General features: G+C 34.9%; 1 protein-coding gene across 3 annotated transcripts in view; it reads left to right on the top strand.

The window, feature by feature from the left end:
* The window catches only part of alpha-Cat (catenin alpha), a 110,179-nt gene that overhangs the window by 38,867 nt on the left and 43,931 nt on the right, over window positions 1–27,381 (top strand). For all 3 annotated transcript variants that reach the window (XM_089106325.1, XM_089106324.1, XM_089106323.1), the window contains 6 exons: window positions 2,330–2,519; window positions 5,879–6,045; window positions 8,033–8,242; window positions 11,542–11,715; window positions 19,297–19,500; window positions 22,266–22,448. In XM_089106325.1, the coding sequence (XP_088962451.1) occupies window positions 2,330–2,519; window positions 5,879–6,045; window positions 8,033–8,242; window positions 11,542–11,715; window positions 19,297–19,500; window positions 22,266–22,448 (1,128 nt within the window). The remainder of the gene's footprint in view (window positions 1–2,329; window positions 2,520–5,878; window positions 6,046–8,032; window positions 8,243–11,541; window positions 11,716–19,296; window positions 19,501–22,265; window positions 22,449–27,381) is intronic.

Below are 27,381 nucleotides of genomic sequence, written 5' to 3'. Positions count from 1 at the left end.
CGGCGCCCCCTTCATAGAAATGTCCCTTACCCCAAAGAAACATCCTCCACAGAAAGATTCTCCCGAGTAACCCCTCCTCCATCCCCACCCTCCAGAAAAAAATCCTTCCTGAAAATGTCTGTATACTTCCCAATAACCAATAAATAATGCTGGCAAGTCCGGCGCCCCCTTCATGGCGATTCTCCTTCCCCCATGAAAACTTCCTTCATGGACAGATCCCCCAACCCAACCCCCGACCCCCCCCCCCCACTACCAGAAAAAAAACCCTCCTGAAAACTTCTGTATATTCCCCAATAGCCAATACTATATGTTAACATTGGGTAAAGTTCATAACTTTCAGCCCTCCCCCCGGAGACTTCGGGGGATTAAGTCATCCTAAAAGACATAGTTATCATATTTTCAACCATGCTGAATAAAATGGCTATCTCAAAGTTTTGATCGGGTGACTTTAGGAAAAAAATGAGCATAGGAGGGGGCCTAATTGCCCTCCATTTTTTTTGGTCACTTAAAAAGGGCACTAGAACTTTTAATGTCCGTTCCAATGATCCCTCCCAAGATATTCTAGGACCACTGGGTCGATACGATCACCCCTGGGAAAAAAAACAAATAAACACGCATCCGTGATCTTTCTTCTGGCAAAAAATGCAAAATTCCACATTTTTGTATATAGGAGCTTGAAACCTATACAGTAGGGTTCTCTGATACGCTGAATCTGATGGTGTGATTTTCATTAAGGTTGTTTAACTTTTAGGGGGTCTTTCTCCCTTTTTTGAAAATCAGCCAAATTTTCACAGGCGCGTAACTTTTGATGGGTTTCACTAAACTTGATGAAAGTTATATATTTGAAATCAGCATTGAAATCTAATTCTTTTGATGTATCTATTGGTATCAAAAACCTTTTTCTAGAGTTTCGGTTACTATTGAGCCGGGTCGCTCCTTACTTACAGTTCGTTACCACGAACTGTTTGATTACCCTCATCACAAAAATTAAAAAAAAATTCTTTTAAAGAATTTAGTGAAAGATAATGTTTTGTTTTTTAATGGTTTAATATCGTACACAGGAGATTTTTGAACCAATAAGGTTTTAACAGATCTGATAGTATGACGCTCTGGAAATAAAGGGATCACGTAATTAGTTGTTACAAAATAAAAAGATCATGAGAAATAAAGGGATCAGGTAACATATCAACTCAGCTCTGTTTATATGCCTCTGATTAGCCTCACCACAAGAATTAAAAAATCTTGTGAATCATAAGTTTTTTTTTTTTTTTTTTTTTTTTTTTTTTTTTTGTGGCTTAAAATCGCTCTCTGGAAATAAATGGATCATGTAATTAGTTTAAGAATAAATTTCATCACAGATGTAAGCCAGGGGAAATAAAACACAATTTTCCTTGTAGCTATTGGGAAGTGATCTCTTTTTTCTTTTTTTTTTTTTTTTTGGTATTCTGCTTTCTTATGGTGTTAATTAAAAAGTAAATAAAAAACTGATAAATTAATTTCATTCTTACTTTAGTAACCAATTAATTACACATCAATTTAACGGCTTATAATTTAAGAAAGAACCACAGGAGAACCGATAACATTTTGAAAGATGGGTTATTTTGCCTCTTCTTCTTCTTACAAACGCTTAAGGAATATTGTAATTGGCTTCCAAATATACATAACAGGGTTAAAGGTTGTAAGTTTCCAGTTATCCTGGGATTTAGAAATTCCAAGCTTTTGATATTTTTGAAGGACCTTTGAACTAAAAGAGACCTATTTTGGGGGGACAGTTGTCCGTCTTTGGCTATAAGTAATGGTTGCAAATTTGCTTAAGAAAGGTGGTACAAACAAAAATGGAATGGCTTCAGGCTTGGAAAGTGCCTTGTACCCCGCCATGTGCCGTCCTGGCTAAGTGGACGTGTGCTGGGTTGAGAATTCTTCGTCCAAGGGGCACGGGTTCGATCCCTGGCGTAGTCAGTTATTTGGTTTGGGACGAAGGTCAGTGGTATGACTCTGTAAGCTCAGCCAGAGTCGACCCAGCTCTAAATGGATACCTGGAGAAATCTTGGGAAGGTAAGCAGGAAGGGTGTGCGAGAGCAAAGGATGGCTGGGCCCCAACCCCCATTGCACTTCCTGGCTGAAGGGCCACGAAACGGAGATCAGCACCGCCAGTTTGGACCTTAAGGGTCTAGTGCCGTCATACTTACTTACCTGTACCCTCGCCCAGTTTTCCATTGAATAAAGACCTGGTTTTAAATGAGGATATTGTTCGAACTGCAAGTTGATTTGTAAAGATTTAACCCGAGTACCCATAACATATATTAATAATAAATTTATTAACTTATAGGTGACAACGCTGGTTAATAGCAAAGGGCCCTCAAAAAAGAAGAAAGGTAGAAGTAAAAGGGCTCATATACTTGTAGCTGCTGTGGAGAAGGCGACCCAAAATTTTATCGAAAGGGGGGAACAAATTGCATATGAAAATCCAGATATTAAGCAGGAGATGCTTGTGGCAGTAGAGGAAGTCAGAAAAACTGGTATTTCTTCTTCTTCTTCTATTTCACAGCAGGCGGGCTTTTCAGTAATACTATTTAGCCCTTTTCCTTTTGCTTCACTCTGTGGGCTACAGAGCTACTGTAGCTACAGGTATTTCCGCTTCGTTTTGTTATTTTCTTCTTCTTCTTATATTTCACAGCAGGCGGGCTTTTCAGTAATACTATTTAGCCCTTTTCCTTTTGCTTCACTCTGTGGGCTACAGAGCTACTGTAGCTACAGGTATTTCCGCTTCGTTTTGTTATTTTCTTCTTCTTCTATTTCACAGCAGGCGGGCTTTTCAGTAATACTATTTAGCCCTTTTCCTTTTGCTTCACTCTGTGGGCTACAGAGCTACTGTAGCTACAGGTATTTCCGCTTCGTTTTGTTATTTTCTTCTTCGTCTTCTTTTAGTACTTACTAGGTAAATTTCAAATAATAGTATACCTCATATCCATAAAGGAGAGTGTTAGTTTTGTTTGCTTCCTTATGGGGGGAGGAGGAAAGTTGTCTTAAGATGCTTATTTTCTTATTGTTTTGTTTTTCCTTCTTGTTAGTTTTAGTTTGAAGAGAGTTTTCGTTTCTTTTGGGCAACACAACTTAATGCTAATTTTTTTCAGCCTTTAAACGTCTCTAAATGGCTGACAGCATTCGTTTTTATTCTTATTGGGAGGGGGCTTTGAAAACTGTTTATATTCTTTTTAGACTTGTAACCTTGAAGTTGCGCACTAACATGTTATTTTCTTCTTTTTTTAGTGCTTACTAGGTAAAATCTAAAATGATAGTATACTGCATGTACTACCAGAAAGGGAAGTACTAGTTTGTTTGTTTTTTATGGGGGGAAGGGGCAAGTTGTCTTGAGATGCCTATTTTCTTATCGCATCATTTTCCTTCTTTTTAGTTTTAGTCTGAAGAGGGTTTTCGTTTCTTTTGGGTCACAAAACTTAATTTTTTTTTTTTAGCTATTAAACTTCTCTAAATGGCTTACATAATTCGTTTTGATTCTTTTTAGGTGGAGAGGGCTATGAAAACTGTCTTAAACTGTTTTTCGTCTCTTCACCTTGAAGTTTCTACTTCTTTTTTTTAGTACTTCTTATATACAATTTTAAATGATTACCTCATGTACTACCATAAAGTAAAGTATTAGTTTTGTTTTTTTTATGCATGGAGGGCAAATTGCCTTGAGATGCTTTCATTTCTCGCTGGTGAGCATTATTATGTTCCTTTTTACTATTAAAGGCAATCCTTTAGAAGAGATTTTCAATAATGGGTTGCTGCAGATATTACCGCAAACCAAATGATTGGTTTTGTTTTTATGAGGGGGGCGGGGGGTAAGAGAAACTTTCCGTTAAATGCTTATTGTATTTAATATGGGCAACACTTTAGTCTTGGAGCCTTTTTCTTATTTTGGAAAGTTGCAGCTACAGCTTAAATTAAGACCTGGTATAGTTTTTCCCAAGTTTAGGCCAAGATTAAAGCCTAGTACCCGAATTTATCCCATCCCTTCTCCATGCCCACTAGATTTGAATATCCGATTCATTTCTGAGTCTATTTAGGTGTATTTTCAACCTAATATAGACTCAGAAATGAATAAGACTCAGAAATAAATCTCCGATTCATTTCTGAGTCTATATAGGTGTATTTTCAACCTAATATATACTCAGAAATGAATAAGACTCAGAAATGAATATACTCAGAAATAATATGACTCAGAAATGAGTCTCGATTCATTTCTGAGTCTATATAGGTGTATTTTCAACCTAATATAGACTCAGAAATGAATAAGACTCAGCAATAAATCTCCGATTCATTTATGAGTCTATTATGAGGTGTATTTTCAACCTAATATATATTCAGAAATAATATGACTCAGAAATGAATCTCGATTCATTTCTGAGTCTATATAGGTGTATTTTCAACCTAATATATCCACTCATTTCCTCAATTAACTGATTGTTCAGACGAAATTAAACAACACAAAGAGAATTGGAATTCCAGTGGCAAGCTGGCGAGAAGTGAAGTAAAACAAATGAACTGAAGCTTTAAGTATTTTCAAAAATCGGAAATAAAAACCTATTTATAAGGTTTGTCGGATTCTGTAGAAGTGGACCTTTATCCTGAACAAACATAAAATTTGGCAGAATTCAGCTCAAATACTGGGAATCGCCTTGCCAAGATTTATAGAAAAAAAAATCAAACTCTCAAAATTGCTCTTCTTTGAGGTTGTTGACACTCCACATCTGTAGCTCTTCTTTTTGTAGCTGATTTGTCTATTTCAGTGTTCACACCTTCTGCAATATAGGGGTTAACACAATCGAACATGTCTTTTTTCTGTTCATTATATCCTTCTCTGCTACTTGGTAAGGGTGGATACTCCTGATCAAGTAGTGGACTATATCTATTTTGCGTGGGTACCATTGGTACATAGGATGATGATATCACATATAATGATATTAATTGCTGAAAGCTCATCAGTTCAAAATTTTACTATAATTTTAATGTTTATTTTCAGAGATAAGTACAAAAGAAAATATTTGTCACAAAATTGGTTTTCAGTAAAGCGCCAATGACGCAGTAGGTTTTAGAACAAATAATTGTCTAGTTTAGTCTTCTTAGTTTAAACTCTAGTTTAGTCAAAAATCGTCAATAAAAAACTACTTATAAGGTTTGTAGGAGTCTGTAGAAGTGGACCATTATCCTGAACAAACATAAAATTTGGCGGAATTCAGCTCAAATACTGGGAATCGCCCTGCATAGACCTACAGTTCAAAAGAAATCAAACCCCAAAAAATTGCATATAGGTAGGGAAGGATTAGCGTTATGGATGTGGAACACCTTCCGGTGCCCTAATTTGGACTATGGATGATTTCCTGAAAATTTCACTCATATAGCTTTACTAGTTTCCAAGATAAGAAATAACCCACTGGAACCTTTTCTTTTGAGTTTTGTATAAATTTCTTCTAAAATAGTGCTCATTAGATAACAAGTAAAACTGATGAATATGAGGCTAATTAAGAGACCTTTTGGATAATACTGAAGACTAAATATCTCTTTTATTTCTCCTTGAAGATTGCAGTTGTACTCTATTTTGCATGTTCAAACAAAAGCCAACAGCTTGTGAATCTGCTACCAGTTTTTTGTCGTCCCTCTTTTTCTTCTTATCTCTCTCTCATCTCTCTTCCTCTCCGTCTTTATTATTTTTCTTGAGGACAAACTTAGGTTTTTGGTTTTTAAAGTCCTTTATTTGCGTTAACAAACCTCAATTTAGATTGTTTACTAATTGATTGTAGTTTATCTTGCCCAAATTGAAATTGCCTTCTTTTACTAACAATTTTCTTCAAATCAACTGATTTCTTATATTCAGGTGAGGTTATGAGCATATCTTCGAGGGAATTTGCAGAAGACCCATGTTCGTCCCTGAAGCGTGGCAATATGGTCCGTGCTGCTCGCAGTCTCTTGTCTGCTGTAACAAGGCTACTTATTTTGGCTGATATGGTCGATGTTCATCGCCTGCTTAAATCTCTTCGTGTGGTATGTTATTATAACAGTTTCTGCTTAATCTACTGAAAGTATCAATGACATAAAAACCCCTCCCCCCTTTTTTAAAGTAAAAGAATGGGAAATTTATCTAAGAGATTGAAATTTCTTTAAATGCAATCTTTAAAACTAAAATTAAAACAGTCAAAGAATCATTAATTAAGCGAAAATCAACCAAGACTGAAGATAAAACCAGGCCTGAATGAATTGCAGGTTTTTTTTTACAGAATCTGAGAGAAAAAAAACGGATGTAATTTAAATAAAACAGTGGAACAAAAAACAACAAACTTTAAATAATAAAATCTGGATATTTCGACTTCACGTCCAGGGGCCTTTATCAAGGGGAGAAAAAGTTTGTAGTTTAATCATGGGTGATGACCTGGGGCTTATTTAAATTCTTTGAAATAAATATAATATTTGCTTTTTTGCTATATCTCATTGTCAAACTGAATTTATAGGGGATTTTTTTTTTCAAGCGTGATAAATTGTACTTAGTGTTTATTATTTTGTAAAATGTAGCGTAAATTAGTTACAGCACTAGCGGTTACTACGATATCTGTTTGAATCTTGAATGTTATTGTGTATTATATTACACTATATGTTCATTTTATTTTATAATCGTATATTTTTAGTTCTTCAGATTCTAGGGTATTCTGTTTTGGAAAGATGGAGGAGCCACCGATTAGGATTATTAGGATGTTTTATCCTCGACAGATGTGAATAAATAATTAATATATAATGTATAAATGTATATAATAAAAATAAATATAAGGAAGAACTGCCTTAGTTTGCTTTACTACGATTTGTTTTTAGTTTTGTTTTTAAAGAATAGGCCTTTTGAAAACAGAAATACATGCAAACAGACACATCTGTTTTTGGTCTGTTTATTGCTTTATATAGCTTGTGATACAAGCTGTTTATAGCTTGTGATCGCTTTATTATGTAATACTTTATTACGCTTTATTATGTGATACAAGCTGTTTATAGCTTGTGATCGCTTTATTATGTAATACTTTATTACGCTTTATTATGTGATACAAGCTGTTTATAGCTTGTGATCGCTTTATTATGTAATACTTTATTACGCTTTATTACGTGATACAAGGTGTTCATAGCTTGTGATCGCTTTATTATGTAATACTTTATTACGCTTTATTACGTGATACAAGCTGTTTATAGCTTGTGATCGCTTTATTATGTAATACTTTATTACGCTTTATTATGTGATACAAGCTGTTCATAGCTTGTGATCGCTTTATTATGTAATACTTTATTACGCTTTATTTAGTGATACAAGCTGTTCATAGCTTGTGATCGCTTTATTATGTAATACTTTATTACGCTTTATTACGTGATACAAGCTGTTTATAGCTTGTGATCGCTTTATTATGTAATACTTTATTACGCTTTATTATGTGATACAAGCTGTTTATAGCTTGTGATCGCTTTATTATGTAATACTTTATTACGCTTTATGATGTGATACAAGCTGTTCATAGCTTGTGATCGCTTTATTATGTAATACTTTATTACGCTTTATTATGTGATACAAGTTGTTCATAGCTTGTGATCGCTTTATTATGTAATACTTTATTACGCTTTATTCCGTGATACAAGTTGTTCATAGCTTGTGATCGATTTATTATGTAATACTTTATTACGCTTTATTATTTGATACAAGCTGTTTATAGCTTGTGATCGCTTTATTATGTAATACTTTATTAAGCTTTATTATGTGATACAAGCTGTTTATAGCTTGTGATCGCTTTATTATGTAATACTGACTGCTGTCGCTACCAAAATTGACTGTCACGGGCGTCAATTGCAGACCTCGTATTTGGAGGATGTAAGAACCTTGCCTTGTTATTTAAAAACAAGAGAAAGATCATTGAAAAGGGAACTTTTAGCGAAAAAAAATTAGGATTTTATTTAACACTTCGACCCTCGGTCAACTAATTCTCATGGTGGTTTTAATTGACAGGTTGAAGATGATCTGGCAAAGCTGCGAGGTGCTAGTTCTCAAGCAGAACTTATTGACGGGATCCAAAGCTTTGGAAGGAATGCAAGTGACTTAATGTCTCAGGCAGCTAAGCGACAACAGGAGCTAAAGGATCCGATGCTTCGTGATGACTTGGCTGCTGCCAGAGCTGTTCTCAAGAAACACTCCATGATGCTTCTTACTGCTTCAAAGGTAATTAAGGTTCTTACAGGAAAAAAAAATATTTGTGATATAATAAGTTCCGTAAACTAATGTCATGAGTTTTCTGTTAGCCGACACCTGGTCTAAGCTGGGTTCTGATTTTGATCTGCGCCACATTTCATGTCTCCCGATGAGGAAAATTTCCCCACGCTGTTTCCAGAGCTCTTCTCAAGAGACACTCCATGATGCTTCTTACTGCTTCAAAGGTAATTAAGGTTCTTACAGGAAAAAAAAATATTTGTGATATAATAAGTTCCGTAAACTAATGTCATGAGTTTTCTGTTAGCCGACACCTGGTCTAAGCTGGGTTCTGATTTTGATCTGCGCCACATTTCATGTCTCCCAATGAGGAAAATTTCCCCACGCTGTTTCCAGAGCTCTTCTCAAGAGACACTCCATGATGCTTCTTTGAGCTTCAAATGTATTTTAGATCAGGTTCTTACAGAAAAACCATTTATTTTTTGTTATAATAAGTTCAGGAAACTAATGTCATGATCTCTCTTTAAGCCGAACCTGGTTTAAGCTAGCTTTTGACTTTTGATTCTGTGCCAGGTTTCATGTCGCTCGGTGATGAAAATTTCCCCACGCTGTTTTAAGAGACATTCCATGATGCTTCTTACGGCTTCAAAGGTATCATGATTAAGTCCAGATTCTCCCCAAAGAAAAATGAGTTTAGATGGAGTCGGATTTATAAGTTACTGTCACAAGTTAAATGTCGGCCAAAACCAGGTTTAAGCGAGGTTCGGATTTCTGCATCTTGCGTCGCCTGGCTATGAAATTTTTTTCGCATGGAGAAGAGCCGGCTCGTTTCTGTTGTCAGTTGGCTGGTTAGCTTGTGTCTAAAAATCGTTTCTCAGCTACAAGTTTGTAAGTAAATTAATCAAAACTCTTCTATTAATGCTCTTAAACATCCAAGTTGATTTCAGATGTTTATTTTATCAGCTTTGATTTGCTCAGTGAGTGCTCCATAGATAAGAGGGTAATATATTTTAGATAAAATCCGTTGCTTAAATTAACGTCACAAGCTTCATGTCATCCAGAATCATGTGTAAGCTGGGTTTGGAATTACATGAAATAAAATGTCTAATGAAATGATAATGAAAATGTCTCCGCGTGGGGGGAGCTTTTGGCTCGTTTCGTTCTCGGCTGCAGACACGTTTGTGTCTAAAAATCAATTGGCAGCTGGCAAATTTGTATCTAAAGTAATTAAAAGCTTCGTGTAAGTAATTAAACTACCAACTTAATATAAAGTAATCTAATATTTCATGTTCAGATTTTTTTTTCCGATGAATTACTAAAATTATTATGAAATGGGCTGCTGTGCTTTTGTTAATAAACTGAGAATATTATTTCTAATAAAAATTTAATTTGTAGAATTGTAATTTTATTAATAAAATAGGAATAGAAAGAAGAATACTTGAGAGGTAAGCAAACCATTAGGATTAGGATTAAAAACATTGTATTCATCGCATTAGGATCCAATGGCAGAGAGTCCTAATGGATTCGTTGCCTTATTAAATAAAAAACAAGTTTTTTCAACTGAAATTAAGGAGCAACATTAAAACTTCATGCTATTTCAAATACTACTTTTAAATGTTCTAGAAAGACTGCACAAATCGAAATAATACAAATCGAAAAACACGGGATGTTTTTTATGCAGTAAAGAAATGAATGTATAAATATACAAGTGCAGCCACCAGCGCTGCACATTTGAAAAGTATTACTGAGCCCAGAGTATTTATTTACACTTCTATAGGCAAGCATGTGACTTTAACTTAGAAATTAAAGATAATTCCTGGAAAAAATTACTGTTGAGGCGAGAATCTTTGAAATCTTGGGTTCAACTCCCATTTCTGAAGCAATTTTTTTATCAACTATTTTTTATTAAAAAAGATGAGAGAATTTTAGCTTCAATTGGATATAGTATCCCGATAGCGACGTCGCTGACCTGTTTAACTTGTCTCAGTCCGAGTAATCATGATTTAATCCCCTCCCCCAAGTCGGATTAAATCTGTCATTTTCGCTTTAAAATATCTGATAATTAGACACAATAGCATTATATAACATATATAATACTGATCTAGGACATGCATATAGTGTTGTATATAGGACATATAACACTTGACATTTCTTGTCTTTTTTTTCTTTTTTTTGAAGAGTTCAGCTTTTTATACCCAACAATCACAAGCTCAGATCTCCGTGGGGTCGTAATCTCTTGTATTGTGCCGAATTTAGTAAACAAATTCATTCTTTTCAAGCACGCAAAAACACCATTTCTTATACATATTGACTATTCCACGTATTTTTTAAATAAAGCGTTTACAATCATACCATTTGGTTTGCGTCCTGGACATCCTTTTGGGTCGTATTTAGAAAATTTTTTGGCCATCTCCTTAGCAAGCTCATAAATCAGCTTTCTATAAAATGTCTAGTGGTCTGCTTGTTCCAGGAGGCATTAAAGGTCACTTCCTATTTATTTTTCTAAGTTTTTATGGAGTGCGTCTACTGTTCCCCCAAAGATAATTTTTTTTTTATGCAATGCATGTGACCCACCCATATTAGTTGCTTCAATCACACCCTCTGGAGAATTATAATTTTCCAATTGGCAAAAATCGAGAGAGAAAAATGGGTTTAATTTAGATAAAGCAGTTTAAATAAACAAAACAAAATAAACAAACAAAAAATATTTAAATAAACAAAACAAAAAAATCAAAGAAAACAATTTTTAAAGAAATTTGTCACTAATAGTGACAAATGTAGTGACATGCGTTTGTCGGTAATAAGTCAGACGATTACAGGTTTTGCAGTTCTAGAAGTTTTTTTTTTTTTTTTTTTTTTTTTTTTTTTTTTTGTCTGGTTTTCGTTTTCTTTAGATGAGTTAATTTCTAAAAATATTTATTTTCTTTCAATTATTTTTTTGTTGAAAAGGCTCCCGGACATGGAGTCGAATTATACAGATTTTTTTTTTTATTTAAAGTTTTTCTATTGCTTTTTTTTTCTTTTGTTTTGTTCCATTGCTTTATTTAATTTAAACCCGTTTTCACTTTCAATTTTGTAAAATGAAAAAGCAGTGGGTCTAAGAAATGATTTATTTTAAATTCGATTGCTTTCGAAGGTCCTAGTTAGAGACTGTTCCACCTCTTATTCCTCATCTTTGTTCCCCTTATTGTGTCACCTCTGTGCTGGAGACACTCCGTCTCAGAGGTTGAAATCCCTCGTTCGCCCTAAACCTTTAGTGTCTATGTTTGCATATAACCTTCACAGCACACATAATTTTTGAAATTCTTTAGGCGTTTGTTCGCCATCCAGAACTTGCTGCTGCGAAAGCTAATCGTGATTTTGTTTTAAAACAAGTTTGTGAGGCTGTTAATACGATATCTGACGTTGCTCAGGGACGTCATCAGCAGAATAAGCCTCGTTTTGAAGGACCTGGAGAACTTGCAGCAGCCTTGGATGACTTTGATGTAAGTCTAATTTGACCTCGTTTTCATTTTAACTTAAGTTATGTGTAATAATGAACTTCATCTGAATTAAAGTAGAAAATATTATGACTTTAATAATCTGATTTTTTTTTCCAAAATCCTATTTTTTTAAAAAAATAGCAGGCCGTCAAAGAAAAGCCTTGGCGAATTATATGAATTGATTGAGTCGAATTCCGGAGAATCAAACTTGAAGTGGTGAGAGAGGAGCCCTCATAATTTGAAATTCTGCCAAATTTAACAATTGTGGATAAAACATTTCCAGATAAATTTGTTTCCATTTTTTCAACTGGTTACAATTCCGGACGAACTGATTCAGTTTCTCATTTGAAAATATATCCTCGGACCCCTGTGTTATACTATTCTCAAAATGCTACATTCAGAAGCATGCTGATTTTTTCTTTTTTTTTCAATCCTTTTTTTTTATACCCAACTGAAAAAAATGCTCATTCTTACGCTGTTTATCCACGTTTTAAAGCGCTAAAAGTGTCAGAAAAATTTTACTTTAATTTTGGAGTTCTTTTATTTTGAATAGATATTGGTATATGGCGTTATTATGCGCACATAAAATCGTACTTTATCAAATGGATAATTTGTTGGTTTTTTTTCAACTGGTTTTGATTTACGACTAAGTTATTCAGTTTCTCATTTGAAAATATTCCCTCGGACCCTTGTGTTGTACTACACTCAAAGGGCTACATTCAGAATAAGATTTTCATTTTTTTTTTTTTTTTTTTTTTTTTTTTTTTTTTTTTTTTTTTTTTAGGCTGTATATCTTTTTTACAAAGCATTAAAGTTTCAGAAAAATGTAAATCTTATTTTGAAGTTAATGATTATTAATAGATATTGGGAAACGGCTCTTAAATACGTACGTAGACTGGTACAAAGAAAAGGGGTACTGAAGGGAATATATATATATATATATATATATATATATATATATATATATATATATATATATATATAGTACAGGGAGCACGGGCGGCTTTGCCGCCGGGCCCCGGCACGCGGTAGGCTTCTATATATAGATTCTCACTGTCGCTTGTCTTCTAAACGCAAACAATTTGAGCCTTTTCTTGGTGTCATGGCGTCCAAAGGACTTTAAATTAGAAGTGGTAACTTTATAAAATTACATTTTTTTTTATTGGACCTTTAACTTTTGCCTCGGCTTGTCTTTTGTCATTATGAAAGACATATCGCCAAACCTTTGTTTCTTTTATGGTTCAGGTGGTGGGACGAAAACTTCTTTTTCTTCCAACGATTTATCTAGTCCAGGTTTTTTATTTTCAAAAGTATGGAAGGCATTGACGACCACCTTTGTTTCTTTTAATTGTTCATGTGGTGGGACAAAAACTTCTTCTTTCGACTTGGCTTGTCTTTTGTTATTATGAGAGACATATCGTCGAACCTTTGTTTCTTTTAATTGTTCAGGTGGTGGGACAAAAACTTCTTTTTCTTCCCACGATTTACCTAGTTCATATTGTTGATTTTCAAAGGTATGGTAGGCGTTGATGACCTTATCCATGCCAAAATCCTAAACCCAATCATCATCGCTATCATTTTCAATTTTGACACCTTTTGATTCTCGCTGTCCATATTGATTTTTATTGACTCGCTCACATGTTCGGTGTCGCATGTCTTCTAACCGCGTGGTTTTGCTCTTCATTTTCATTTTTGACTCACTCACTTGCTCAGTGTCGTGTGTCTTCTAACTGCATCTGTCCTTGTTCTTCATTTTCATTTTTAATACGCTCTAATTGTCGTTTTCGCATATCTTCTAACCGCCCGTGTCTTAGCTCTTCATTTTCATTTTTGACACATTTTTGGATTTTGATTACTTCAGACAATCTAGCAATGGCGTTTTGCTTTAGCTGTCCGTATTGGTGTTGTCGCAATTGATGGCCCTGGTTGTCGAATTTCACAGCTGGTTCCAAAGAATCATCATTTATAGTAACTGTAACTTCAAATTTTCATTTTTGGGTCTTCCAACGGACATTATATTATATAAATAACTGTTGCATTGGAAACTCAATAATCTTTTTCATGCTATTCATAACATCATATAAGAAAATGCTTATATGATGCCATTTATGAAGTCATAAGAAATGCTTATATAATGTACTAACATAGTACATGATGTCATTTGCAAAAACCAAAATTAAGGCTCTTAACGAATTTTCTCAGACCTTTGACGTATGTAGATGTTTTTTTTTTAATACGAGAATATCCCACGATACCAATTTTCCCAAAAAAATATGGAGAACATACATATATACACGTAAACACAATTAATGCTCACATATAAAGATAGTATATATATATTAGATTTTAAAAGCTGAATAAAAACTGGATATATATAATAAAGTTTGAAAAGAAAAATTAGCATGTCCTTATCCGTGGATATATTAATATACTGTTATTAAATCAATTACTAATTAATCAATTACTAAGTCCTTATCCGTGGATATATTAATATACTGTTATTAAATCAATTACTAATTAATTAATTCGTAACTGATTATGAATTAATTGATTAATTTCATAATTAGTATAATTACTAATAGTGTAAATATTATTAGTATTTTTTTCTCTTTTTTTTTTGTCTCTTTCTCACTCTGGGTTGTTTTTTAAAATTGAGTCTGGTTTTTGTATTTGTTTTAAGGTCCAAAAGGTTTTTAGGTTTTGTGTTTTTTTTCTGCTTTTTGTAAATAATAGATGAATAATTGGAGAAAAAACTATACCAAGATTAATTAAGGTCCAAAAGTTTTTTAGGTTTTATTGTTTGTTTGTTTTTTTTTTGTTTTTTTTTTTCTTGCTTTATATAAATAAAAGACAAAGAATTGGAAAAAAAAATATTTCAAGAAAACTGCCATCTAACTTCTAATGGGAAAATAAGGAACTAACACTAGTTGGATCCATAAAGTCGGTAGGCTAGAGCTAATACACAACAAGTTTATTCCTTTCCAAATTTATTAACCCATTAGACGTAAGAGGCAGTCACTCAAGGGTTTTATATTGACATAAAATGTTACGTATCTTTTCGTTGTCTATTATTTTAGAGTTAACAAGTTTCTCAAAGAAAGCCAGTGTAAATAAATTTTGTCAAGTTTAAACTTGAGACTAACCCTTGAAAAACCGTGTACACAATGTGATACGTGCTAATCAGAGATAAAAGCGGTTAACCTTGGCATGAGAAAGTAGGGTGTGGCGAAATTGGACCTACTCGTGGCGGAACAAGTTGGACTCCAATGTTTACACACTGTGGCGGAGAGTTGACCTGTCTTTGCTCATACTTTAGCACTAGGGTACAAATACCGCAAAACTGCCAGGAGTATTTACTCCAGATGAAGCAAGACAATGTAGGGCATTAGAATGAACGACATTGTAATCGCTCCAGAGGTATCCACTGTTTAGCAATCAAATAGATCTTCGGTTTTAACTGCATGTTTTATAAGGTGCGTAAGAATATGATGAGTCTGCGAGCACTACGGAAACACTAAGGAAAACAGCCTGCATAGTGAGAAGTCGCGCTTAGAATCGATTTCCAGTAGTAATAAATGCTCAGATACTTTGTTTAAAAACAAACATGACACATTGATTGGCCGGTAGCTGCTGTTATTTTGAGGATTTTTACCACGTTTTAGATTAGGGCTATTACTTACTATAAAGCTGTCCCATCCATTCTCACGGGACGTTTTTGCGCTGTCGCCAGAGCGGTTCTCAAGAGACACTCCATGATGCTTCTTACAGGTTCAAAGGTATTGCTCTTGAGTACTGTTCATGTGCTCAGTGCTCGATATGCTGTTCTGTCGGGTGCAGTTCAGCTCAGTGATATACTGCTGATTAAAGCTATCAATTCTCTTGACGTGCCCGAACAAGTGTGGTTGCTGTCTTCCAACTTTTTTTAAGGATCATGTCTGGTGATTTTAGTCTTCTCCAGACTTCTGTGATTGCTGCTGATCAAAGCTGCAAATCAACTGCTTACGAGGTCTTCTCCGTAGTTGTCGCCCTTTAGCAGTCCCTTCGAGCGAGATTGTAGGTTATCGAATAGGGCCCATTCTCTTGACGTGCCCGAACAAGCGTAGTTGTTGTCTTCCAACTTTTTTTTAGGATCACGTCTGGTGATTTTAGTCTTCTCCGGACTTCTGTGACTGCTGCTGATCAAAGCTGCAAATCTGCTGCTTACGAGTCTTCCCCGTGGTTGACGCCCTTCAGCAGTCCCTTCAAGCGAGATTTTGGGTTGTCGAACAGGGCCCATTCTCTTGACGTGCCCGAACAAGATAGTTGCTCTCTTCCAACTTTTTTTTAGGATCATGTCTGGTGATTTTAGTCTTCTCCGGACTTCTGTGACATGGCCAGTGTACTTAATCTTCCCTATCCGCCGTAGACATTTCATTTCGAATGTGAGAAAGGCCTATGATCCTATTATGACTTTAGAACTACCTGGTACTGTAGATTCAGCTAGGCATGTAGTTGGAATAGCGCTTTTAAATGACTTTAAAAGGGAAATAACTTGCCCTTATATTTTATGCTTTCATTGCGACCGTCGCAATATTGCCTCTCTGGCCGCAATTTACCTCTCGTTGTAATTCTTTTTTTTTAGACTTAGGATTAATCAGATTTGAAAACAGGAGGATTTTTGACATGGAAGGAGCTATATTTTAGGTGGACACAACCTGGATTGATAACAAACAATTGGCAAATGAAAATGAATAGTAATGAATGAATAGTAGAAAATGAATAGTAGAATAGGCAAATGAAATGAAAGTAGGTAAAGCCTAAAAAAAAGGTTTCAGGTGTGGATCCACTGGCCTCCCCTAGCTTTCGCTTCCTTCCTGAGCCACTTCCGCGTCAATTGTTGTAGCTTTATTTCTAATTAACAAGACGCTAATATGTACCAATTGAGAACTGATGAGTACTGTCGACATATACGCTTAAGCGAGCAACAATTGTGTATGTATGTGTATATTTTTCCTCGAAAATTACTCCATATATTTTTTCCTAAAATTGTACACTAACAAATTTTGGCCTGAAAAAAAACTATCTAGATAGGTCACAACATTGTGAAAATTTGTTTAAAGCCTTAAATTTGGAAAAAGATTTTTCTTGTGATTAAAGCCACACTCACATGCATTTAAAGAACAACTTTCATATGCACAACAAAAATTTGCAATTGGAAGAACAACCCCATTCATAGAGAAATTAAGTAAAAACAAGTCTTAAGATGAATATCAGCTATTGTTTAAGTCGATTCATTCTTAAAAGGCTCCTATAAACATAAATAAACTTTGATAAAAAAATATGCCTAGAGTTCGGCCTGAAAAATGTTAAATTGTTGGCAATGCAAATGAACCACAAATAAAAATGAACTCTTTTTCGACCTCTTTTTCGGCCAGTTACTAAATATAATAAAAAAACAGAAGATATGTAAATACTAAGTTAGCAAACAAAATCGGCGGTTACAAGACTTGCGACGATGAGCATCACAACGAATCACAAACGAAAATGAAACAGTACAATTTGCGATTAGAAGAACAACACTTTCACATGTTCTACAGTAAAGCTATGGCTCATAGCCTACGCAGATGTCGCAAATCGCGCAAGTTTTGATTAACTCTGTATGTATTCACTGCGCGAGCCCTCCATTTCCCCGAAAAAAGAATTGCTGCTTGCAAGATTAACAACTTTGTCACTTGTTGTGCACATTTGACAACGAGCATCACGGCTAATCACAGATAAAATGGTGCACAAAAAAATCTTTGGTTAGAAGACAAGCGACAATGAGAATCACATTGAATTGCAAGCAAAAATGACCTGCAAGGAAATCTGTTCCTAGAAGAGGAGCAACAGTAAGAATCCCAACGAAATGCCAACGAAAATAATGCGCAACGAAATTTATGCTCGGAATATCTGTGAAAACGACTGTCTTAGCGAATCACAAACGAAAATGGTGCACATAAAAATCTGCTGTTAGAAGACGAGCGATAGCGAGAATTGCAACGAATTATAAACAAAAATGATGCACAACGAAATATGCAGTTAGAAAAGATGCGACACCGAGCATGGTCAATCGAATAGGAAGCTCTCTGAAAGCTATCAAAATTATAATGGAATGAAGTAACGTGTTATTTTAGTGCCACTCAAAAAAAAAAGTAAATCAAATCAATGCTGAGATTGTCGATTGCCTCCCAGGAGAATACAAAACTTATTATTCCGTGAAGGATAAACAGGAAAGTGAAATTGAATTCCCGCCAAAATATCTCGGTCCAGTCGAAACTGCTGATTTGGCTCCCCATGACTTAAAACTATAGAATTTAACGGTCATTATGCCAATGTATAATCCAAGACTGATATATATCCAAGCCTGCCATGTGCCGAGTGCCAGGGACCGAGAGAAGCTTGGTCCCCTGGTACTTTATATAAATGTATATAATATATATATATATATATATATATATATATATATATATATATATATATATATATATATATATATATACATCATTAGTCGATATACATCATTAGTAATTATGACGTCATGGCGTAATGATTTTATTGACGTCATGGCGCAATGATATTATTTCATGACGTCATCAGAAACAACAATATAATTTCGTGTTTTTATATTCACGTCATAGCTCTAATATAAAGCTATGTCGACATTCATTATTTATCTAGTAGGGTTTCAGACAAGGTAGTTCTAATGATGTACTTTTGTTTTGATCTTACTCTATTTTTAGGAGTTTTGTTATATTTCTTAGCATGGGACTGATCGTCTCTTACTAGGTTGCTAGCTACTGCTGCAACCCAAATTCACATATATATTTATTTATGAGAGGCAGCCTGGCCGAGTGGTCCAAGACACTGGTGTTAGCCACCAGTCTCTTCGGAGGCGTGGGTTCAAATCTTACCGCTGGTATACGATTATGTTTGAAAGACTGCAGTGTGAAAAGACATCAAAAATGCAGTTTTTGGTGGAAAAATTTATTCTCTTTTAGAAATAATTTATTTTAAATACTATAGATTTTTAACCCAATTAATTTCCTTTAAAATGAGCTATTTAGCAACGCTCTACGATGTTCCAGTGCCAAGCTATCTGTGGAAAAGAAAAAAAAAAGAAAAGAGAAAACAATATCCCGTTTGGGGAGAAAAACGTGGTTAAAGTCAATTTTCTTGATTTTCAAGCCAATATATTTCCCTTGCTGTTCAAGCCAAGGGACAGAAAGTTTCCTATACAGGGGTTTCGGACAAGGTGGTTCTAATGGTGTACTTTTTGTTTTGATCTGACTCCTTTGTTAGGAACTATGGGTTTTTATATTTCTTAACATTGGACGTGATCGTCTCTTACTAGGTTGCTAGCTACCGCTGCAACCCGGAATTTACATCGTATATATATATATATATATATATATATATATATATATATATATATATATATATATATATATATATATTTAATATATATATATAATATATATATTTAATATATATAATATATATATATATATATATAATATAATATATATAATATTTATGTATAATATTTCATTATTTTGTATCTTTTAGGAACGAATAATCATGGACCCTTTGGCTTACAGTGAAGTCCGAACGAGGCCTAGTCTAGAGGAGAGACTGGAGAGTATAATTTCTGGTGCTGCTCTGATGGCAGATTCTAGCTGTACTCGTGATGATCGTCGGGAGCGTATTGTGGCTGAGTGTAATGCCGTTCGACAAGCTCTCCAAGATCTTCTTTCAGAATATATGACAAATGTAAACATCTTTTTTTTTCTTGTTTATCTTTTTTTCTTGTATATTGCAAAAAAAGCGCCTTCATTATTCAAAATTGAACATTTGTAAATATAAAAAAGGATTAAGGTTACTAAGAGTAAAAAACAAAGCAAAAAAAAATCTATTGAGCTTAATGTTGCTTCATGTGATAATATACGCGTTTCCTTTTTCTATCAATACAATTGAATAGTGGGTGTTGCTCAGGATGATTCGAGAAAAAAAAAACAGAAAAAGTAATCTATGAAAAATAAAGATTGCTTTCATTGCAAGTTTTTTAAAAATTTTTACATTTTTTTTTTTTTTTTTTTTTGCTTTTTAGCTTTTTTTCTTTTTTTTTTCTTTTTTTTTCGTTTTTTTTTTACTTCACATGCTATAAATGAATAAGTTGTTCGTTTGTCAAGTAAAATTATGAAAAAAAAAATCATCCTGAAGTACAACATCGTTAGCCTTTAGGAACCTTTAGGCCCTTGTATGGCCTTGTAGGCCTCTTGTATGGCCTGTATGGCCTCTTTAGCCCTTGTGTGATTTTAAGAAAAAAAACTTATCGCTGAACCTTAGCTTTATTTAGGTAAGAAAAATTGAAAGATATAAATTATAGCGAGTCAAACAGTTCGTGATCATGAACTGTAAGTCAGTAGCTACTCGGTCCTATAGTAACTGAAACTCTAATAACGGAATTTTGACAACAATAGATACATAAAAAAGAATTGGCTTTTTATGCTGATTCCAAATATGTAAAATTCATTAAGTGGAATGTTACCCATCAAAAGCTACGAGCCTGTGAAAATTCGCTTGATTTTTGGAAAAAGGGATCCAAAATGTCGATAGATCTTAATGAAAATTACACCATCAGATTCTGCATATCAGAGAAACCCATTGTGAAGGTTTCAAACTTTTATCTACAAAAATGGGATATTTTGTAAACAAATAAGAAGAACAACAGGGAAATTTTTTTATACAAGACAGTGGAACGCAACTTTAAATGAATATTTCGACCCTATATCCAAGGGCCGTCCTCAGCAAAACAGACGAAAAGAATAAAAACACTATAAAAGAAACTTAAATTAAAATTCAATCATTAAAACTGTTTAAAAAAGTTTTAAAACAGCCCTAATATCATTACTTCAAGGAAGTTCAACCAGTCCTGGTGTTTAACATACATAGTTAAACATAGTACACATAAATACATAGTTATAATTAAGTTAAAATGAGGATAGTCATAGTTTTGAATCTCGACCCCCCCGGGGGGGGGGGATTAGTAATATCAACTATTGTTTTTCTCAAAACTGTTCACAAATAATTCCTAATAAACTCAACTACTCCCCACACGTCACACGTCACTACTCCCCACCCCTGGAAAACTCCCTAATATATTTTTGAAAACACATTAAGAGCATAGGGCCTTACAATCCACACTTGGTGAATAAGGGATTACAAGATGTCCAACGTTAGTGTGTATAAGGTTGGAGGAATATTTAGGCCCAGGTGACCATATACTCATCTATTTGTATCTGCATAGGTGGGAGTAAAGCAAAGCATATATAAATACGTAGCCGAACCCAACCTAGGTATCTTTTAGTCCCCCTAAACCCCAAAAATTTAAAGTTAAATATAGATCCCGGAGTGGGAAACCCTTTGTTTATACAGCGTCTCTTATGAATTTTCGGGTAACGCTTATCTGATCTTCGCTATACAATTCTCACGTGACTACTGGATTCTTAACTAGTACCAAAAGTTTTTTTTGACTGAAAGCAAGGAGCGACATTAAAACTTAAAACGAACAGATATTATTCGTCTATTGTCCAAGACTGTTCTTCAGAAAAGCCTAATCAACCGTGATAAGAAAAATATTGAAAATAAACTATGGTTTAATTTACAAATTATATTCTATTTACATTCAATTATTTCAATTTAATTGCATTTTAGATTAGTTCTTTCGTTTTCCTTTTTAGTATAGGTTTTTTGTTTTCTTCCTCATCCTTTTCTCTTCTTTTTTTCCATCACCAATAGGAAATATCGGCCAGCTTCTGTTTTTGTTGGTTGGTAATAAACCATCGCTTTAAACCAGAGTTAATAAACCAAAGAAAAATATTGAAAATAAACTATGGTTTAATTTACAAATTATATTCTATTTACATTCAATTATTTCAATTTAATTGCATTTTAGATTAGTTCTTTCGTTTTCCTTTTTAGTCTAGGTTTTTTGTTTTCTTCCTCATCCTTTTCTCTTCTTTTTTTCCATCACCAATAGGAAATATCGGCCAGCTTCTGTTTTTGTTGGTTGGTAATAAACCAGCGCTTTAAACCAGAGTTAATAAACCAAAGAAAACTATTGAAAATAAACTATGGTTTAATTTACAAATTATATTCTATTTACATTCTTTTATTTCAATTTCGTCGCATTTTAGATTGGTTCTTTTTTCGATTTAGTCTAGGTTTTTAGTTTTTTTCTTCTTTTTTCTGTTCTTTTCTTGCGTCACTGATAGGGTATATCGGCCAGCTTCTGTTTTCGTATGTTGGTTTTAAACCAGCATGAATTTTATCCGCTTTCTAGTAGTCGAAGAAAACATTCCCGGATGATCCTCAGGGAATTCAGGAAATCGCGCTGTCTATATCATGTGCATTCGCTTTCTTATCTGCTTTCTAGTAGTCGAAGAAAAAATTCTCGGATGGTGTTCAGGGAATTCAGGAAATTGTGCTGTCCATATCATGTGCACAGAAATTGAAGTATATTTCGTATTTTTTAGATGGGTAAGAAAGAGCAAAGTGATGGCCTAGGAAGGGCAATTGATCATATGTGCCGCAAGACAAGGGACTTGAGGAGGCAGCTAAGAAAAGCTGTTGTTGATCATGTCTCAGACAGCTTCCTTGACTCAAACGTGCCACTTTTGTTGATGATTGAGGCTGCTAAAAGAGGTTCAGAAAAACAGGTAAGTCTTTTATCTTTTCGCACCTACTTCCCTGAGAAGGGGAAGTCATGTGAGTGCAAATTCTCTTAATCTGAGTTGTTTGATGTTTTCTTCAGTTAATAGCACCCAGAAGTGGTTTCAGGATTCTGGTTATTTTTTATCTTCTCTCTCCAATATTGGATTTTCTCTGAATGCCACTTCCTGATTCTGTTAAAGCAAAGTTTCTTTTCTGTCCAATATTGGACTTCCTCTTAATGCCATCCCTAATTCTTTTAATTTTTTTTATCTTCTCTCTCCAGTATCGGACTTTCTCTGAATGCCACTTCCTGATTCTGTTAATTTTTAATCTTCTCTCTCCGATATTGCACTTTCTGTGAACGCCACTTCCTGATTCTGTTAATTTTTCCTGAAGCCACTTCCTAATTCTCTTAATTTTTAATCTTCTCTCTCCAATATCGGACTTTCTCCGAATGCCATTTTCTGAAGCCACTTTCTGATTCTGTTATTTTTAATCTTCTCTCGCCAATATCGGACTTTCCCTGAATGCTACTCTCTGAAGCCACTTCTTGATTTTGTTAATTTTTAATCTTCTCTCTCCGATATCGAACTTTCTCTGAATGCCACTTCCTGAAGCCACGTCGTAGTTCTGATAATTTTTTATCTTCTCTCTCCAATATCAGAATTTCTCTGAATGCCATTTTCTGAAGCCACTTTCTGATTCTGTTAATTTTTAATCTTCTCTCTCCAGTATCGGCCTTTCTCTGAATGCCACTTCCTGAAGCCACTTCCTGATTTTGTTAATTTTTAATCTTCTCTCTCCGATATCGGACTTTCTCTGAATGCCACTTCCTGAAGCCACGTTCTAGCTCTGTTAATTTTTTATCTTCTCTCTGCAATATCGGAATTTCTCTGAATGCCATTTTCTGAAGCCACTTTCTGATTCTGTTAATTTTTTAATCTTCTCTCTCCTGTATCGGCCTTTCTCTGAATGCCACTTCCTGATTCTGTTAATTTTTAATCTTCTCTCTCCAATATCGGACTTTCTCTGAATACCACTTCCTGTAGCCACGTCCTAGTTCTGTTAATTTTTATCTTCTCTCTCCAATATCGGAATTTCTCTGAATGCCATTTTCTGAAGCCATGTTCTGATTCTGTTAATTTTTAATCTTCTCTCTCCAGTATCGGCCTTTCTCTGAATTCCACTTCCTGATTCTGTTAATTTTTAATCTTCTCTCCGATATCGGACTTCCTCTGAATGCCACTTCCTGATTCTGTTAATTTTTAATCTTCTCCCCCTCTCCAATATTGGACTTTCTCTGAATGCCACTTCCTGAAGCCACGTCCTAGTTCTGTTAATTTTTTATCTTCTGTCTCCAATGTCGGAATTTCTCTGAATGCCACTTTCTGATTTTGTTAATTTTTAATCTTCTCTCTCCAGTATCGGCCTTTCTCTGAATGCCACTTCCTGATTCTGTTAATTTTTAATCTTCTCTCGCCAATATAGGACTTTCTCTGAATGCCACTTCCTGATTCTATTAATTTTTAATCTTCTCTCTCCAATATCGGACTTTCTCTGAATGCCACTTCCTGAAGCCACGTCCTAGTTCTGTTAATTTTTTATCTTCTCTCTCCAGTATCGGGATCTCTTTGAATGTCATTTTTTGAAGCCACTTTCTGATTCTGTTAATTTTTAGTCTTCTCTCTCCAGTATCGGCCTTTCTCTGAATGCCACTTCCTGAAGCCACTACCTGATTCTGTTAATTTTTAATCTTCTCTCTCCGATATCGGACTTTCTCTGAATGCCACTTCCTGATTCTGTTAATTTTTAATCTTCTCTTTCCAATATCAGACTTTCTCTGAATGCCACTTCCTGAAGCCACATGATGATTTTGTTAATTTTTATTCTTCTCTCTTCAATATAGGACTTTCTCTGAATTGTATAAATTCAAATTCATTTAATTCAAAAACAAGACATAGCTCTCGTGGGCAAAGCCCAAATATGATGTCTCTTAGTCATAATTATCAAAATAAATTTGTCTGATAAAACTTCGTCAGTATAAATAAACTAAAGGATAAAAACCCTTGAGATTGAGAATAAAATTGTCTGATAAAACTTCATCAGGATAAAATAAACTAAACAATAAAAACACTAGAGATCATGGCAATATTTGACAAAACTTGGCACAAAGCTTTTACTTTAGCGGATGGTGTTACAGTGGACTGGGGTTAGTTTCGGGACCTTCTCGGCCACTTTACTGGAGAGACGGGATCTTATAGGGACAAAAGGTGGGAGGAGGACTGATCGGTGGAAGGGATGTTGCAGGAGGGTGGAGCCAAATCTTTGGCATAATTTTTCTCGGCGGGAAGAAAGGGATTCAAGTTTAAATTCCTTGAGGTAAAAGGAGTAAGGTGGAGGGGAACTGCCATAAATGATTTGCAGTGATCTCTTCTGAACTCGTTCTATTTTATCAATTTCATCCTGGGTAAGGGCAAAGTGCCAAACCGGACAAGCATATTCAACTAAGGGGCGGATGCAAGTGTGAAATATTAGTTTCAGCTTATCCTTAGGAACTCGAAATTTTTTCAGTGTTTTTAGCATTTGGATTGCGCCGTTAGCTTTTTTTACAATTGTTTTTTCATTCTCCCGCCACGAAAGGTCAGAAGAAATCACCACACCAAGTGAAGATATTTTATGGCTTATTAGCTCGAAAGTAATAGGAGGTTCAAAAGAAGGTTGAGTATTCTGAAGAAAAGAAAATGTTGTGACCGAGGATTTGTCTTTATTTACGACCATGTTTAGTTCAGCCGCCTCTGAGGTAACTTGGTCGATGATACCAGCAGCATTACTCTTCGAATCCTTAGATACGATTTCCGTTAAGGACAAGTCGTCAACGTATTTCCATCTGTCCCCCAGCTCAGCAGCAATTTCATTTATCATGAGGAGGAAGCCCAGCAGCCCAATCACAGTTCCTTGTGGGATTCCACAAAAAACTGGCAGAGAAGTGGAAAATTGGTCTTTAAACTTCACAGTTTGCTCTCTATTGGTTAAGAAGCTTTTGATGATTTTAATAATAAAGCTGGGTATATTTTTTTCCGCCATTTTTTCTAAAAGGATTTTGTTATCAACAAGGTCAAATACTTTTCTGAATCCAGTTGCAAGGGAATTTGGCAATTTTCCAGGTCCACCCTAGTGATTAAAAATAAAACCGGTTAAACCATCAAGGCATAGAATTTATGAACACTTAGGGATATTAAAGAACTGCTGCTGATCCATTAGTTTCAGGAGATATTTTTCAGACTTGCAGCGAAACGACTTTCGTATATTCCGCTAAAAACTGACGTAACTGTGATCGGCTGGACACCAGAGAAATCATTAGCTGCTCCTTTCTTTGGAATGGGAGTAATCAACCCTTTCCTCCATTTCTTTGGAAAATATCCTGTTTTTGTCACGGTATTGAAAATTATCTGAAGGGGAAATGATAATTTTTTAGCAAATGCTTTAAAGAGAGCAGCTAGGATGTCAAAAGGGACAACAGAAGTTCTTTTTGACGAAAAGAGTTTACGGATTATAATTGCCGATGAAATATCAGCAATTAAATTATCATCTGAAGGAGTAGTTAAACTTACTGGAGGATCCTCGGGTGGAAGAGAGGGGTAAGACTGCACAATTGAAGCAAAATGGGCATTTAAATCATCCGCGGTTTTCTCTAGTGGCTCCTCCTTCATGAAGTCAACTGGTTGAGAACTTTTGCCAGTCAGACTTTTTACTTTGCTGAAAAACTGCGACGGTTTGGAGTCCAAAAGATAGTCAACTTCATTTTCATAGTAATTTGCTTGTGCCTTTTTGATTTTCCATTTTATTTGGTTTGCCAACTGTTTTGCTTGGTTCACTTGGCCTTTTTGTATTAGGTGCAATTTATGTTTTATCTATTGCTTTATTTTTGAATTTACGTATGGTTTATCACTAGAACAGAATTTAGTCTTACGTTCGGGAAAGCACTCAAGAAATTTTGAATTTAACTTATTATGGAATTCTTCTACTTGGGAATCCAAGTCTTTAGCTGAAGAGACCGCGACCCAGTTTTCTCCCGTTATCCAGTCACCGAATTGCAGCAGACCATGGTCAGTGATCAGCCTTGAAGTAACTTCGGTTACTGAATATTTAATTTTTACTTTTTCCAAGGGGTTCCACTGTAACATATAATGATAACTTCCACCAAGTTGGGCTAGTTTACTTGGAGTCTGGTAATATTCCGAAAAATTTGTCAGGATTACATCCAGAGAAGTATTCCCCTTAGTTGTTGGGAAATCGACTAGAGTTTTAAGGTTAAGTGACCTGGCCAACAATTTACTTTCGAGCTCGTTAGCATCTCCTAGCATTACTACTCCAAATATGAGTGAGTTCTCTGGACGTAATTTGTCGATTCCAGCAGCTTCTCCCGAAAAGCTATTCTTGCTGCAGCTGGCTCAGCAGGTGAATATTAGAAAACGGATAATTCTATGGCCGAGAGTCGACTATGGAGTCGCGTTGGTTTGGCGCTGAACCAAAAAAAATCATCAATATATTAAAGAAAAGGTATATTTAAAATATGAGGTTTAAAATATTCGTGCACGAGTGTCATTATTCCTCCTCCTTTTTTCTCAAGAGGCCGAAGTGTCTCTCAAGAGACCGAAGTGTCATCAGGCTGAAGTTTAACAAAAGAAAAAAGGTTAGAACCCTCAATAAATTAAGATCTGGTCGGTGGACCTGGGAGACACAGATAACAGAAGAGCCAAGTGTTTGAGCCGTAGTCTGAAGTTTAGTAAATTTTTCTAGATTTGAATTTTTGGCGTTACTGTACAGGTAGGAAGGAAATACGCAACGTTTGTCGTGAAACTCCCGTACCTCTCTTTTAATCCTAATGATAATTCTAGATTATCACTTAGAGGGCAAACTTTTGTCTATACTTTTCAT

Source organism: Artemia sp. Qi Xiang Cuo, chromosome 20 (genome assembly GCF_049724085.1).
Source record: "Artemia sp. Qi Xiang Cuo chromosome 20, ASM4972408v1, whole genome shotgun sequence".
Classification (NCBI taxonomy): Eukaryota; Metazoa; Arthropoda; class Branchiopoda; order Anostraca; family Artemiidae; genus Artemia; species Artemia sp. Qi Xiang Cuo.
Note: the sequence above shows the minus strand (reverse complement) of the source record. Positions and strands in the feature narration are given on the sequence as shown.